This window comes from Mchenga conophoros, linkage group LG8 (genome assembly GCF_057382185.1).
Source record: "Mchenga conophoros isolate Kocher_MC1m ecotype Shallow Benthic linkage group LG8, M_conophoros_male_GT1.1, whole genome shotgun sequence".
NCBI lineage: Eukaryota > Metazoa > Chordata > Actinopteri > Cichliformes > Cichlidae > Mchenga > Mchenga conophoros.
Window position 1 is genome coordinate 22315324 of NC_140533.1, and position 16723 is coordinate 22332046.

The 16723-nt window shown below is 38.6% G+C and overlaps 2 protein-coding genes across 9 annotated transcripts in view; both read right to left on the reverse strand.

The window, feature by feature from the left end:
* tha1 (threonine aldolase 1) overlaps nucleotides 1-16723 on the reverse strand; it is a 42392-nt gene that overhangs the window by 4090 nt on the left and 21579 nt on the right. The gene's annotated exons all lie outside the window — the stretch shown is intronic.
* On the reverse strand, nucleotides 356-14401 carry LOC146568745 (uncharacterized). Of its 8 annotated transcripts, XM_085285006.1 has the most exons (5): nucleotides 12483-13619; nucleotides 4050-12062; nucleotides 2397-2511; nucleotides 2177-2280; nucleotides 356-2072 (listed from the first exon to the last, which is right to left on the reverse strand). In XM_085285006.1, the coding sequence occupies exons 2-4, from the start codon at nucleotides 11250-11252 to the stop codon at nucleotides 2222-2224; spliced, it is 7377 nt and encodes a 2458-aa protein (XP_085141132.1). In that variant the 5' UTR covers nucleotides 11253-12062; nucleotides 12483-13619; the 3' UTR covers nucleotides 356-2072; nucleotides 2177-2221. The 8 variants fall into 8 exon arrangements, with proteins under 8 accessions (XP_085141132.1, XP_085141133.1, XP_085141138.1 ...); XM_085285011.1 differs by lacking the exons at nucleotides 356-2072; nucleotides 2177-2280 and adding an exon at nucleotides 3918-3966 and having other exon boundaries at nucleotides 2407-2513; XM_085285007.1 differs by lacking the exons at nucleotides 356-2072; nucleotides 2177-2280 and having other exon boundaries at nucleotides 2397-2513; nucleotides 3918-12062.

Sequence of the window (16723 nt, forward strand, 5' to 3'; positions counted from 1 at the left end):
ACTCTAGCAGTTGAGCTGCCTCACTCTAGCCCCAACATTCCGTCCCATACACACCCATTATAAACTCTGAAACGGGTGAAAAAACATCATGAAACTTAAACTGGAACTGAAGAAAAAGTATAATAGATATTGAAAAGATAAATACAAGTTGAATAGTTGAATGTCTTGTCTTCGTTTTAAAGTTTGAATGGTGGCTCTATGTCAATGTATGTGGAAGTAGATACAGTTTAAAGAGGAGGAAGTTGAATGAGAATTTGAAGGGTCTCCCCATTGAAATACATTATAAATTTTTGTTGAAAAAAGTTGAATAAAATTAAAAATATAAATGTTAAAAATGAGAAAAATAGAAGCAATGTTGTCCAAAAGAATAGGAATCTAACGGTGTTTGAATGGTTTTTCTAAGTTGAACGGTTTTGAAGGAGATAGATTACAAAAAACGTACGGAATACAGAATAATAATAAAATAGAACTAGAAAGTGCATTTTCTGAAGAAACTGCAGTGTGAATGCTTGAATCTGAATGTATGCACTGAAATGAATTAATTGCTGAATGTTAAGTTAAAAATCTGAATGAGCTGGAAAATACAGAATTTTTAACCTGCAAATAAAAGTGCAGAACCTTTGAAAGCTGATGTTCACACAGAAGAAGTTGGAAAAAGCTAAGCATGTTTAAAATGTAAATAATAAAAAGATGAGTAATGACAAAAGAAAATTTAGAGTCAGAAAACCTCTGAATGAATATTAAAAGTTCATATTCTTCTAATTGAAATGAACTTAAAAGATGAACAAACATTCTGCAGAAAATACAAACTTTAATATACAGCATGATGTTTTTCATCATAGTATTACATACATCAATTTGTTTTGTATGTCATAGAAAATAACATAAAAATCTTAAGTCATATTTTACAGCTTCTTTCTGAAAAGGACTGGTAGAATAAAGAAAAATAACTAAATTAAATAACTAAATAAAAAATAATGAGCAACATATGAAATACATGAAAATTCAACTTTTAAAACCACAATCCTGAACCTTTAAATTGTGTTGGTTTCTTAGAACATGGCTGAACAGCTGTTTCTATCGGTCTACTTAATCTTCTGATCTGTCTACACATCTTTTTATTACTCATTCTTTTTTATGTTTTAATGTAAACAGAATCCACACAGTGGTAAAAGAGAACTGTATAGAGATTTGTGAGTAAACTCAAATGAAAGCCTAAGGTGGTGACACAGTTTAACACGTGCAAATAATCAAATAAACACATTAGTCCTTTTTGTGAACATGGATAAATAAGTATCAATACAGCATTGTTCAGCCATGCCACTAAATGCTTTTTTACACATTGTTTTAACCTGGGCTCAGACACAAAGTCCCAAATTTAGTTAGTCCCTGACTTTGAGTTGTGGTTATGACTAATTATTATACACAAGGCTTTATCTATCTGAACTCTAAGGACACAAATATGAAAAAACCTATACTTACCAGCTGATACCCCACACTACACACTAGGTGTGCCATGTGACCTGAAACTTTGGTACAAAATCATCATAATCATTCTGTTAACACTGTTTTTTAACACTGTTTGTGTTGCTGTTCAGCAGTTTAAAATGTTTTAGATTGGATTACATGGAATGAATTTGAATTTTCTTGGGGGTTTTTGTATGTGTTTCGTTCTCAGCAGATTTTTTCTTCCATACTGTTGAATTCCAGTTACCACATTTCTGGTCATATGACATCCCAAGTGCCCACTTAAAAAAATCCCCACAGTTAATTCAACATTAAAACAAAATAAAAAAATGTTAAATAAATAAAGGTTTGCTCTGTGATGAAATATTAAATAAGCATACATTGTACAGAGCACTAACAATGAAAACAATCCTTTAGCCTGTTGATCAGAGAGAGGCAGTCATTATGTCCATTTAAAACCTGTAATCACAGAGCACAATGTTTCTGTGAAACTATGAAGTCCCATATGATCCTCATCATGTCCAGTGACTTCAGAGTGGATCCTCCCTGTCATCCGGCCAGTGTTTGATGTGTGGCAAGCAGCACAGAAGCAGGATAGCTGAGGACTTTAAAAGAAGAGCAGAAAACGGGAACATATGTAGTTGTAAATGTAAATATCAGTGATACTTGTCTTGTCAAAGGGAATAAAATAATGAAAATGTTAACTTACACACTCATTTAGAGAGGATCTTGACACTGCACAGAGGAGGCACAGTCAGTCTGACAATGATGGTGATCTCCAGGGATGTTTTCCTGCAGCAACATTCCTGCCAACTGGCCGTATGATCCAGAGTAGTTGGTTTGTAATGAACAGAAAGGTGTATATGTTAGGTAGTGTGCACTCAGAGCTGGTCCTAAGAAACAAACACATCCTGTAATAAACTGAATACCTGTAGTAGTGCTGCTGCAAATATGAAGCCCTTCTATCATGAGTGGTTTCAAAGAAGGTGTTTTGGAGGCTCGGTCACAGAAACTGTGCAGTCTGTTCAGTCCTGAGTGTCTCAGCTCTGATGGGGATGGATCACAGAGGGAAACACCTGAGTACAGACATTACAATACACTCTAACACTCCTAAGGTCAAGTGAAAACACAATTTAAACACTTTACAAAGAATGAATACATGTTTTCATGGAAATTATGTCATTAACCCTTTTTGTTGTGAGTAAATCTCACCGACTGCTTGTGGGACAAGCTAGAAGGAGGACTTATCACAGAATGTCTCCTGTGCTCCAGATGTGAAGTCTCACGCTCTGATCGTACGGCGATGAAGATGGTGATGATGAAGCCTCTCTGATCTGTGGCATTACAGTTTCTAGCTGCTATGTGCTTCACACTGTTGGATCTTACATGTGAAGCTTGGAGAAGACACAGGAGGACTGTGTCTCTCTTAAAAAAGAAAAAGAAAAAAGGAAACCTAACACCCCCCCCCTCAGCTCCCACCGTAAACCCCCCCCCCCCCCCCACTCAACTCCCCAACCTCACACCATCCAATGTCTATACAAATGTAGGGTATCAGCTGGTAACAGAAAGCAAGTGTTACATATGTACTACTTATGTAACACTGCTGAAACATTTCTGGCCAGAAATGTGCAGTTATCAACCCAGACCCACCCTGATGATTGCACTGGCCGAAACATGATAAAAGCTCATAAAAATGTATGTTTCATCGAAAGATTTGTCCAAAAATATAATCGTATACTTTTGAAAAAGTTTAAAGTTTATAACAAACCAAAATAATAACATTTTTGTAAATAGTATTTCAAAATAGAGGCACACATAAAGTGGCTTAACTGTCATTATTGCTGTAATTAGGTTTGTTTGTTTGTTTGTTTGTTTGTTTAAAAAGCAACCTTTAGTCATTATTGTTCTCTCAGAAACAATGAAGAAGCTGTTGAACATTTATGTGTTGTGTAGGCAATCCTCTGGTCCACCCTCCCTCCCTCCCAGCCACAGTGAGACTGGGGCAGCCTGGCAGGATGTTGAAGCCTGGCTGCAGAGAGGATATGCCTACACTATTCATTTTAAACTGCTATATTTGATTTTTCTGACATTTATAGGTTACTGTTAGTGAACTTTAGATTTTCTGTGATAAATAAAATTGTCATCTTTTACTGATATCATTACTTAATTCATGTAATTGTATTTTATGTAAACAATTCAACCATTATACTGCAATGCAGAGCGTCAACTTTTAAATATCGCTCTACTTTCTTAAGTCATTCAAAAATATAGATATTACTTACTGTATTCAAAGATCTAGATCATGAATCATCACAGGACAATACACAGTATACTGGGTCATGGTAACTATGGTATGTCTTCATGACTCCAGAATGGAGACATCGATCTGACTGAGAAATGAAAATTAGGTCAAGCAGTGTGTTCTTCTCTGTGGTAGGGGCAGTGATGACCTGTGCGTATCCCCTAGACTCAAACAGCTCCAGGATTGGTTTGTTTGCACTGGATAAAACATTCTCATTAAAATCACCACAAACTATGATGGGATGACAGTCCATGATCTCCAATGAGTCTAATAGGCTTACCAGGTTTTTCAGGAATGGCCTCAGAGTGTAGTCTGGAGGTCTGTATACAACTGCAATCAGAGCACTGACTGGTGCTTCAACCTTTAAAGCCAGAAATTCAAGGTCAGTTACATTATGGATGTACTGTTTTTCATGCACTTGAATGTCACTTTTCACATAAACAGCAACTCCACCACCACTTCTGTTTGCCATCTGGGGAAAGTTTGTGTAGGACAGGTGTCTGTTGCGTTTGAACAAATTGTAATTTTCCAAGTGGAGACTCTCTGCGACAAAAGAGCCCCGCAGGTGTGTTTCTGTTAGGCACAAAACATCTGCTAGACACAATTCATGGTGACTTTTGATGTCATTAATGTGAGCTGGCAGTCCCTCTGTATTATGATGAACAATGGTGAAAACCTCTGACCTGCTCAGTGTTTGCCTCACGTGTAGAAGAGGCATCATGTCATCAAGGTTGGCTTGTCTCATGTTCTCAAGCGCTGCAGTGATTTCTGGGTTGGTGAATATTTTTTTCTCTTCCATATCAAGAAGATACAGTCCACTGAGAGACGTCACTCTACTGACAGCTACGTAGGCCATGCCGGGCTCAAAAATGCTCTTAAGAGAGACAACAGCTGATGTAGTTGTCATACCCTGTACCTTATGTATTGTACATGCAAAGGCCAGCTTCACTGGGAACTGTCTTCGTACCACTCCTTTCTGCTTCAGATTCTCCTCTGCTCTCTCAATGTACACCATGTCGTCTGCTGGTGTGCGGTTATTCTTTCCAGATGTCTCATTATCCATTTTAAGTCCAAGCTTGATGATGTGTTGGTCGTTTTCAGAGTGAACTACTCTAAGTAGTATTCCAAAAGCTCCATTAACCAAACCATTTTGTATGTCAATGTTTCTGGTGAGCATGACACGAGCTCCTTCTGCAACTTTCAGTGTGTCTGGTAACTCGTTTTTACCTCCTTTCAATGGTCTGTCTTGAAGTGCCATTCTGCCAGTTCTAGGATCTTTTCTATAATCATCTGCATGGATGTCAATGATATGAGTGTGGAGCAGAGCCAGTGTTGCAGAGTTGTGTGCATCCACTTCTTTATTAGTTGCAAAAATGTGCAACGCATCAGTTGGACAATGGGCTGGTTCAGTTATGGCCTGTAACAACAAATCTCTATCTGCTTCGCAAAGCTCATCCAACTTTCCTTTCACACGAATTCTGTTCAGCATCTCTGCAAAGACAACATCATCTTTCTGACGCATAATCTCAGTCAGAGTGATCATCTGAAAATGCTCCCGCCACAGGTCGATCTCAGACGGGTCGTGCACACAGAGAGGTTTAGACTGTCGCACTGGGGGTAGCTGATAGAAGTCTCCGACAGCAATGACTGACATGCCTCCAAAGGGTCTCCGAGTCCCTTTGATCTGTTTGAGTCTTGCATCTACATATGCAAACAGATGTCTTGACACCATAGACACTTCGTCAATGACGATTATTTCAGCATTCAAAAGTTCTGATCTGACTTCATCCAGCTGATTGCCAAGTCCCTGAATGGGAGGTTTTAAGCTTCTAGGCAGCTTGAGAAGAGAATGCAGTGTTGTTCCAGAAATGTTAAAAGCTGCAGTCCCAGTGAAAGCAGTTAACAGGACAGTGGGTTTTGATATGTCAACGTCGTCTGCATATCTGGGCACTTTGCTCAGTATCTTAGATGCTTCTGAGTAGATGCATTTGATAAGATGTGATTTTCCTGTTCCAGCACCACCATTAATATAAAAGAAAAACTGCTCTGGATTTAGAGCACAGACTCTTTTAATGCACCAGTCTCTAACTGCATAAAATATGCAGGCTTGCTTCTTGTTCAGATTCTGAAACATCTGACGTAACAATGTGGGATCAATAGCAGGGGGTTCCCTGATGGCTCTGACTTCTGTTGAAGCATCAGCCTGACGGCTGTAGTCGGGCACATCTTCCTGTTCATTTTCATTGTCTCGCTCTCTTTCTTGTTCAACAAGTGGCAACCTTACGAGATCTGATTCAGGTGCCAGATTACACCATTCGTCAGTCACACCTCTGTTCTGCTCATATTCCTCAACAGCGCTCTCGATCTCCTCACTGTTTTTCTCATATTTTTCTCTGTTTCTTTTGACAATGTGTTGCACGTACTCAAGATGGTCAGTACCTGGTAGCTGTACACAGCCAGCACCATAGAAAGCCTGATAGGTTGGCAACGATGGTGTTTTCAGTTCGTGGTCTGAACGATGAGGAAGGTACAGTTTAAGCAGTCTTCCGTAATATTGCTCTGGATGTTTTTCTTGTGAGCAGCGGTGAAATCTGATGATAGCAGGCTTATTGTTTTTGCGCCTTTGCACAAACCCCATCTCATTGAGAAGGGGCAAAACATCTTTACCTTTTTTCTGTTGGCCATAGACAATCCTGCAAGTAGCAGCAAAGTCTGCCATGCACATCTCCTCATACTCTGGTGTTTCAGGTCTGGCTTTGTATTTGTCATTCAAAGATGTCATCCAAACATTGGAAGACTCAGGTGTTGTGTTGTCCAGAACTGACAGGGGACGACTCATTTTCACAGGATTATCATCAGTTGGAATGAATATTACAGCACGTGAGCATTGCTTCATGTGAAGACCACATGCACGAGCAACACACTCCTGTGCACTGATCTCTCGCTTCTTTGAATATGCCTGCATGACGGCTCTCATTTCATCGCACTCATTTACACTGTCCTTATGGGAGTTCTCAATGACAGTTTTCAGGTACTCAGATAGCCCGCCCTCTTTTTTTGATATATATTTCATTAAATAATTTGCAGCACCAAAAGCATCTAAAACAAAGCTTATGTCGATATTACTGTTCCAGGCTTCAAGCAGATGTGGATTATAGCCGTTTATCCAAGAGTCTTTTGGATCACGCTTTAGTATGATCGTACTCCTCATGTTCATTTTATTCAGGTATCTCTGATATTCTGCATGTGTCAACTTGCATCTTTCCAAGAGCTGCTCTAAACTCATGGAAGCAGTTTCAGGTTCATTCAGCAGCTGGTTCAGTGGTCTGAGCTTGCTCTTTGCCGTTTCTACTTCCAGTGCATCATCCTCACTGGGTCTTGTGATCATTGTCTCATTGCAGGGTGGTTTGGGAAAACCAAAACGGCACCCGGAGCTTAAACTCCTAAAGCATGTCTTTGTGTGGTTCTTACTGTGTTTTTGCACTTCTGTTACTTTTTTGTACAGTTCAGGTTGTTTATGTGGATCAGGCAGCTGAGCTGTGATGTATTTGTTTATAAAATCAAGAACAGTTTGCTCATCATCCTCCTCAAACACAGGAGCACCTTCTACCCACAGGAGGCAGTGTATGTGTGGGCTTCCTCTGTGCTGAAACTCAACTCTGTAAAAGTAGTCAATGACTTTGCCAAGTGGCTCTGCGGGAGATAAGAGTAAATCTCTGAATAATGCTTCAACTCTCTTGTCAAACATGCGCATTGTTGTGACAGGATTGCTTCTCAGGATGTCACACTTTGCTGACCAGTCGAGTCCTTCAAAATTCACTTGTTCACCTTGCTGCCTTGTTATTGCCTCGATCACTTCAGGCCAGCGCATTTCAGCAGCTGAAAATGTGCAAAAGAACGTGGGAGTTCCCAACTGTCTGATCATGGCAAAAAGATCTCTTGTTGTTTTCTCCCAATAGGCTGGGGTTCCTCTCAGAGGCTGCATGAATCTCACTGCATCTTTATTTCGCACCAGTTTCTCCACCTCATGTTTATCTTGTAACATGCCTGAGGTTATTTTTCTACCATCTCTGGTCAGAGGCTTTGCCTTCCTTAACTGTACTGTCATGCTGGATGTAGCCAAGTGTATTTCAGTCACAAACTGTGCAAAGAATAAATAGTTTGTGTCTTTGGCAAAACGATCATCAATGCAGAAAAGTCTTGATTTGAAATACCCACTGGGGGATACTTTGATCAGCCTTCTTTCATCAAGTGTGTTTTGGCCTGTAGGAAACTGCACAGGGAAGGCCATGGCCTCCAGTTTAGGTGTTTTGAAAAAACTTATTGGATTGTTTCTCTCTGCAGGAGCAACAGAGTAGATTCCTTCACTGAAACATAATATCTCCTCAGCCACATCAGGGGGCTGCAAACAGGACTCGAGTGCAAAACCACCATTAGTCAGTCCATCTGCTTGCTCTGAATCATCTCTCATCTGTTCATGCGATTGTTCACCATCACAGGGTAACATGTCAATATCCTGTTCATTTATATTTTGTGCTTCACTCAGTGCATTTTTCTCACAGCTGTCAATTTCCATTAAATCAGCCTCATCATAATCGTCCTCATTCATGTTTTCATCATCATCATCCTCATCATCTTCATCAGGAAGAGTTGGATCACACAGCTCAGCATCATCTCTGATGCTCACATCCTTATACTGTGGATGAATCTGCTTGAGTTTATGCAGTGCTTGCACAAGTTTAGACCAGCTTACAGTCTGAAACAGCTGATGACCTTTGTAAGACAAGCGTCTCTTCAGTTTTATTCTCATGACCTGAGAATTAATTCTCAATCGAGGCAATGCTTCAACAGTTTCCTGTACCTCGGATGGGACACAGACCACATTTCCTCTAATTGCTCTTTGTCTGCCTTTGGGAAGAGGAATGATCTTGGCAAATGGTATGCACTTGGCTATGAGATGTCTCTCCAGTATGTTGAGATCAGACAGTTCAGGTGGAATATCAGCAAGCTCCAGTGTATTGGCAACAGCAAGTGCTGGCATGAATCCATTTTTAAGATGATCGTGGCAGGTGTGACAAATCCACTCTCTCTTTCTCTCATCGGGAACATTGCACTGCTCATTTCTGCAGTTTTCATCACAAACATGAACAAACTTTCCTGTCAAACATGTTGCAACCACATGTGGGTTTTTGACATAATTTGACCTTCTGCAGGGTCGTACTTGGTTTGGAAATGAAGCCTTGAAGCATACAGTACATGGGTATGATGGTCCAACTTTGATTTGTGATTTGAACACAGATATGGCCTCGTTGATCACACTGTTGTCACTCTCTTGGGTTTGTCTGTTCACCCATCTGTATTTCCTTTTTATTTTCATGGCACATCTCATGTTGTGCATAATCCTAAATGCAAGATTACTTTGATACCTGTCTCGCATTAGTTGTTTCATCAGTTGTCTCTGTCTCTCTCTGAATTCAAAGTTTTCTCGATACCTTTTAGTGATGTAGCTTTTTTTCTCCTCTCTGAAATCAGTATTCTCATAGTAACGTCTTTTTATATATTGTTTTTGTTTTTGTCTAACTTTAGCATTCTCACAGTAACGTCTTTTAACATACTGTTGTTGTTTCTGTCTGAATTCTGCATTCTCACAGTAACGTCTTTTAACATACTGTTGTTGTTTCTGTCTGAATTCTGCTGCATTCTCACAGTAACGTCTTTTAACATACTGTTGTTGTTTCTGTCTGAATTCTGCATTCTCACAGTAACGTCTTTTAACATACTGTTGTTGTTTCTGTCTGAATTCTGCATTCTCACAGTAACGTCTTTTAACATACTGTTGTTGTTTCTTTCTGAATTCAGCATTCGCATGGTAACATCTTTTCATATACTGTTGTTTTTTCTGTCTAACTTCAGGATTGTTTTTATATGCCTCGCTTGTGCAAGATTTTTTCTTTTCTTTGTAATCTTTATTTGAAGCATACTTTTGTCGTTCTTTCCTTTTTTGGTTTTCTTTTCTCTGATTTCTGGGTTTCTCTGATGCCATTAATCTTCTTTTCATTTTGTGCCTTTGTTGTTTATTAACTTTTTTCAGTTTTTGTAAAACTATATCAGAAAGGTCACAGGCAGCAACATTGTTTATTGCAGCATTTGATTGACATGAAAAAACATCATTTGATGGAAGCAAATTTAATTCACTGCATAGTTCTTCAGTGGGTATATTAGGAGGTTCATTCTGATCTTCATATGATGGGAACTGAGTCATGTGGACTTCTTTTTGTTTCACCAGTGGCGTACAAATGGACATTTGACAAAAGATGTTCTCAGTCAGATCAGTGGTTGTGTTTCTCCTTGGAGTAGAGGAGTTTGCTTCATCAACAGTTGTATCAGAGTCAGTAGGTGCCACAGTAGTGGCAGCTGTTGGTCTGCAGACTGTGTCTGTGATACTATCACTCAGGTTGACTGTGCTCATACTGTAGAATTGCACAGGCTTCAGTTCATAGGTACAAGAAGGTGATATCTCCATCATTTCATAAGAATCTTGGAGCCTCTTAATCATGTCACTGAGGAGTGTGAATTTCAGCATCACAGCTGTACCACGATTACGTGACCATAGTGCTAGAGGAAGACCACTGGGTGTTCTGGGGTGTGGGTCAAAGAACCCATATTTGCCTGATGTGGATCTGAACACTGCAATACACAATCCACTCATAATCAGTAAGGCATACTGCACATCTGACAACAGGCAGCTCAGTCCTGCTTCTAAGCTCAGAAAGGTATCTACTGCCTCCTCTGGAGGTTCTTCAAATGTCCCATACCGGGAAAGCTGTGTCATGTTGATATGATACATAGACCTGCGAGCATCAACTTTGCCTGGCAGCTCATCGGTTGCCAAATGAATACTTTTGGGGAATCTTTTCTTGGCCTCTTTGTACATCACATCACCTTTATCCAAGACCAGATTAAGGTCAACTGTAGACATGTTTTCATTCTCATGAAGGAATCCAAGAAATGTGAGTGAGTTACATGTGCACTGCTTGTTTCTGGAGTCTCCATATTTAGGATGTGCCTGGCTGTGAGATGCACAGACATGTGTTACAGAGGGCTGGTTTTCAAAGTTCACTTTTTCTGCATGAGATGGTCCTGCCACATCACTGTGACGGCCTCTTTTCACAATATCAGCATAACCCACCTGTGGGGCACTTGAAACCTCATGTTGGTCTCTGTGGTTTATCAGATGTTCATTAAATTCATGCTGCAATCCAGTCTTCACAGCATCTGCATAGGATATCTGTTGTACATGTGCAGGAACATGTTGACCTGCCTGTTTGACACCATCAGCATTGGTCTTTGCAGACACAAAGTCTTCTGCAGAGCTCTGAGGAAAATCACACTCAGCTTGTTCACATGTTGGTACTTTTTGAAACTCATGGAACTTCTTCCAGCGTTGTTTTGCAGCTTGTGACTTTTTCTGCTTTTTTGGCATTTTTACACACCTTTAAGTGTTTCTGTTAGTCTTTAGAAAATGTATTTGAAAAATAAGAGTGGCACACAGCAGATGTTTTCTTTGTCTTTATATTTCAGTTTTTATTTCTCAGAAACAGATGTCTTTGTTTGTTTGACAGTTTGTTCGTCAGTCGAGAGAATAATATGCACTCTCTTTATTGGCTTGGCACAACTTAGCAGCAAGCCCAGAATGAAAAACAGGTAGAGAGAAACTTTAGAAGAGAGAACAGACAGAGCAGGAGAGACACGGCTGGGAAATCACAATCAAACCGTGAATTAGAGTTTTCTTTGTTTGTTCAGTTTGTTCTCAGGTAGAGGCAATATATGCACTCTTTATTGCTTTAATGGCTTGGCGTTTTTCAGCAGCAAGCCAAGAGTGAAAAACAGGTAGAGAGAAAATTTAGAAGAGAGAACAGACAGAGCAGGAGAGACACGGCTTTAAATCAAACCGCAGAGTTTTCTTTGTTTGTTCAGTTTGTTCATAGGTTGAGGCAAAATATGCACTCTTTATTGCTTTATTGGCTTGGCGTTTTTCAGCAGCAAGCCAAGAGTGAAAAACAGGTAGAGAGAAAATTTAGCAGAGAGAACAGACAGAGCAGGAGAGACACGGCTTTAAATCAAACCGCAATAAGATTCTTGGTTTGGCAAAATTTCTCACAAACCACAGAGTGAAATACAGATGGAAAGAAGGCAGAGACAACAGGTGGAGCAGGACAGAGGATAGAGGGGTTGGGGGGTTGGGATGTGAGAGAGAAGACTGGAGATCTGGTCCTTGTTCTTCTTCTGCACACTGTGAACAAAAAACAAGAAAAAATAATAATTTTATTAAAATGATATCACATGGTAATTGTATAAACTAATTGTGACTACTGAAAAAGGACAAAATAAATATACTGCCGTCGGCTGCCACGTGCAAAAAGTTGCATAATTGGGCACTTTTTAAAAGAATAAATATTTAATTAAATTCAGCAATAATATTTTAAAATACAAATATGATTGAGTGAATTGTTAACTAATCACATGTAATGTGCAAAAATGTACGAAAAAAATATTTTAGCCCAATTGTTAAGCTGAACTTATGTGTATTTATTATAAAAATGTGTTTAAAAGGTCTAGCACAAAGTTTGAACCCATCACTTTAAAGCTTATATTAGTCAGACTCTTTTTTTTTTATTTTGGTGTACTTCTCTAACAGTATGTGCACACCTACCAGGCAAAGCACAGATGTGAGTCAAGTTCCTGAAAGTGTAAGACGAGAAATAACATGTTAGTTGTCTGTACAGTGTTATCAGACTAACAAAAAAACAAAGCCCACACGACATGATACACTGAACTTATAGTCAGCAGGGTAATTATAGAGTAATATAGCACACCAGCTGATACAGCAGCCATTTTATAATTCAAACTAATTAACTGAAGTATTTATTTAAGTACTTATATAAGGCTACTGTTAGACTGTTACTAGCCTTAGCATTGCTGCTAACGCTAGCATTCCTGCTAGCGTTAGCACTTCAGTTAGTGTTAGCACTGCTGGTAGAACTAGCACTCTTACTGTTAAAACTGAGGCACAATGGCAATAATAAAGCTCATTTGTTACTTTTGTCTCACTGACCGCCAATAAATATCACAGGAATATCACAGGAATATTCTTTTTGTCAGTTAAAAACTGCTAAGGCTAGTGTTGGCACTATAGCTAGCGTTAGCATTGATGCTAGCATTAGCATCGAAGCTAGCATTAGCACTGCTACTAACAGCAAAAGTCATGAAGTACTCTTACTGTTAAAACTGAGGCACAATGGCAATAATAAATCTCATTTGTTACTTTTGTCTCACTGACCGCCAATAAATATCACAGGAATATCACAGGAATATTCTTTTTGTCAGTTAACAACTGCTAAGGCTAGTGTTAGCACTATAGCTAGCATTAGCATTGAAGCTAGCGTTAGCATTGAAGCTAGCGTTAGCATTCCTGCTACTAACAGCAAAAGTCATGAAGTACTCTTACTGTTAAAACTGAGCCACAATGGCAATAATAAATCTCATTTGTTACTTTTGTCTCACTGACCGCCAATAAATATCACAGGAATATCACAAGAATATTCTTTTTGTCAGTTAACAACTGCTAAGGCTAATGTTAGCACTATAGCTAGCATTAGCATTGAAGCTAGCATTAGCACTGCTGCAAACAGCAAAAGTCATAAACCTATATAAATGGTAGCAAAGGTTATTCTTTTTTTGCTTTCTTTATTCTTTGAACTCTGTTGAACTTTAAAAAGACTTGATATGTGAGTTTAAATGTCAAACATGTATTTTTACCATCATAAAATTAAAACAGTGCTGTACTGAATGTATTGTACTTACCACAGCAGAGAGCAAAGCGGAATGACAACCGTTGGTGTAGTGATTAGTTAAAGACCGATGAGGCGTTCAGGTGGTGCTTGGAAATTTGAGCATCAGTTTGAACATCAATAATGAGCATATATATTTCTCTGTCATAGAGAGACAGAGAAAAAAATACACAAGACTCACCAGCATACAAATTGGTACTTTTTCTCTTTATGTCACTCATTCGCTTATACTCAGGAAAGAGGGCAACTGGCATTAAATGAGCAAATAAAAAGTCATCATCTTGAACTGTTTTATGGATTTTATTTTAAGACTACTTTGAGCGTATTTGTGGGGAGATAAACTATACAGACTAAAAACAGAGACATTAAATGAGATTAGATTATTTAAAATGTGGGAAAATACACTACAGACAGGTAGATGCTGTGAGCTTTAATTATCCAGTCAGAAAAGATTATTTTAAAGTCATCAACTGACTCAAACTGCCCAGATCTGAAAAACCTGTGTGGAGAAGACAAGTCCACCAATACACAATCAACTTGAATTTAACAGGGCAATAATTCAGGGCTCTATTCAGTTAGCCTATACTAACTACTGACATACTGTTAATCTGTGGCAAAAGCCTGTCAAACCTGTCTTATTGTACCTATTGAAAAAGTTAATCTTACTACAACTGCTTAGATATAACACACATTTTTGATTTAATCTTGGCAGAGTGAGAGACAGAGCTCGTTAAGCAGGCAGGTGTGAGCCTGGTTGCTATAGTGACTGCACCCAATGGCTCCATACACACGACACAGACATGCACCTCACTTTTGCTGCTTAAAATGAACAGAAAAGTCAGGCCGAAACAAATCGTTCCCATATGAAAAGTACAAGTCGTATTGACGAAATTCTTTCACCGTGAGCGACAGCAGCTTCTAGTCTACCAAATTCTCAGTTTTCATGCCTGTGGAGTTTATTATATGGACGTGGTGACAGTGGAAAGACACCATGCTCTTCTGATTTTCAAACGAACCTTCTGAGCCATTTTAACATTAGAGTCTATGGAAGAGTTGGAGGGAGGAGGCTGTGCATTGGTGACATTTACGAAAGAACCATAACACCTAGTACAATAGTAAACACATTGGATGAAAGAGGACAGCGATGGCTACGTTTTGAGGGTAAAATCATACCTGTAGAGCAAACGCTGCGGACACAGCAGCAGTTTTAAAAAAGATTTTAAGATTAATTTTTTTGCTCCTCTCACTCTAGCAGTTGAGCTGTCTCACTCTAGCCCCAACATTCCATCCCATACACACCCATTATAAACTCTGAAACGGCTGAAAAAACATCATGAAACTTAAACTGGAACTGAAGAAAAAGTATAATAGATATTGAAAAGATAAATACAAGTTGAATAGTTGAATGTCTTGTCTTCATTTTAAAGTTTGAATGGTGGCTCTATGTCAATGTATGTGGAAGTAGATACAGTTTAAAGAGGAGGAATTTGAATGAGAATTTGAAGGGTCTCTCCATTGAAATACATTATAAATTTTTGTTAAATAAAGTTGAATAAAATAAAAAATATAAATGTTAAAAATGAGAAAAATAGAAGCAGTGTTGTCCAAAAGAATAGGAATCTAACGGTGTTTGAATGGTTTTTCTAAGTTGAACGGTTTTGAAGGAGATAGATTACAAAAAACGTACGGAATACAGAATAATAATAAATAAAATAGAATAAAGATTAGAAGAACAATACTGTGAATGCTTTTCAAGCATTCACACTAACTAGAAAGTGCATTTTCTGAAGAAACTGCAGTGTGAATGCTTGAATCTGAATGTATGCACTGAAATGAATTAATTGCTGAATTTTGAGTTAAAAATATTGAATGAGATTAAAAAAAAACAAAAAAAAAAACGAATTTAACCTGAAAACAAAAGTGCTGAACTGCTAAAAGCTGAAGGTTACACAGAAGAAGAAGTTGGAAAAAAGCTGAAAATGTTTTAATTGTAAATTAGAAAAACCTAAGAAATGAGAAAAGAACATTTAGAGTCAGAAAACATCTGAATGAATATTAAAAGGTCATATTCTTTGAATCACTGAATGACTCAAATGTGATCCCTCCACTTTGATCCACACAGTTTAAAAAGTTTAAATGCCTGAGCTTTGAAAGATACGGTGTTGGAAAGAGAACAATAATGGCGACAATTTGAGGGTAAAATGATGGCTGTAACACTGTGGACACAGCAGCAGTTGAAAGAGAAGTGCTTAAGATGAATCTTGGTACAGTGGCAGGCAGAGCTCGTTAAGCAGGCAGGTGTGAGCCTGGTTGCTATAGTGACCGCACCCAATGGCTCCATACACACGTACACAGACATGCGCCTCACTTTTGCTGCTTAAAATGAACAGAAAAGTCAGGCCGAAACAAATCGTTCCCAAATGAAAAGTAAAAGTCGTATTGACAAAATTCTTTCACCGTGAGTGACAGCAATGTCTAGTCTACCTAATTCTCAGTTTTCGTGCCTGTGGAGTTTATTATATGGACGTGGTGACAGTGGAAAGACACCATGCTCTTCTGATTTTCAAACGAACCTTCTGAGCCATTTTAACATTAGAGTCTATGGAAGAGTTGGAGGGAGGAGGCTGTGCATTGGTGACATTTACGAAAGAACCATAACACCTAGGACAATAGTAAACACATTGGATGAAAGAGGACAGCGATGGCTACGTTTTGAGGGTAAAATCATACCTGTAGAGCAAACGCTGCGGACACAGCAGCAGTTTTAAAAAAGATTTTAAGATTAATTTTTTTGCTCCTCTCACTCTAGCAGTTGAGCTGCCTCACTCTAGCTCCAACATTCCGTCCCATACACACCCATTATAAACTCTGAAACGGGTGAAAAAACATCATGAAACTTAAACTGGAACTGAAGAAAAAGTATAATAGATATTGAAAAGATAAATACAAGTTGAATAGTTGAATGTCTTGTCTTCGTTTTAAAGTTTGAATGGTGGCTCTATGTCAATGTATGTGGAAGTAGTAAGAGTTTAAAAATGAGTAAGTTGAATGAGGATTTGAAGGGTCTCCCCATTGAAATACATTATAAATTTTTGTTGAATAA

Bases quoted from the DNA above. Each gene is read 5' to 3' on its own strand.
- LOC146568745 (XM_085285005.1), bottom strand. From the start codon at position 11,252: ATGCCAAAAAAGCAGAAAAAGTCACAAGCTGCAAAACAACGCTGGAAG.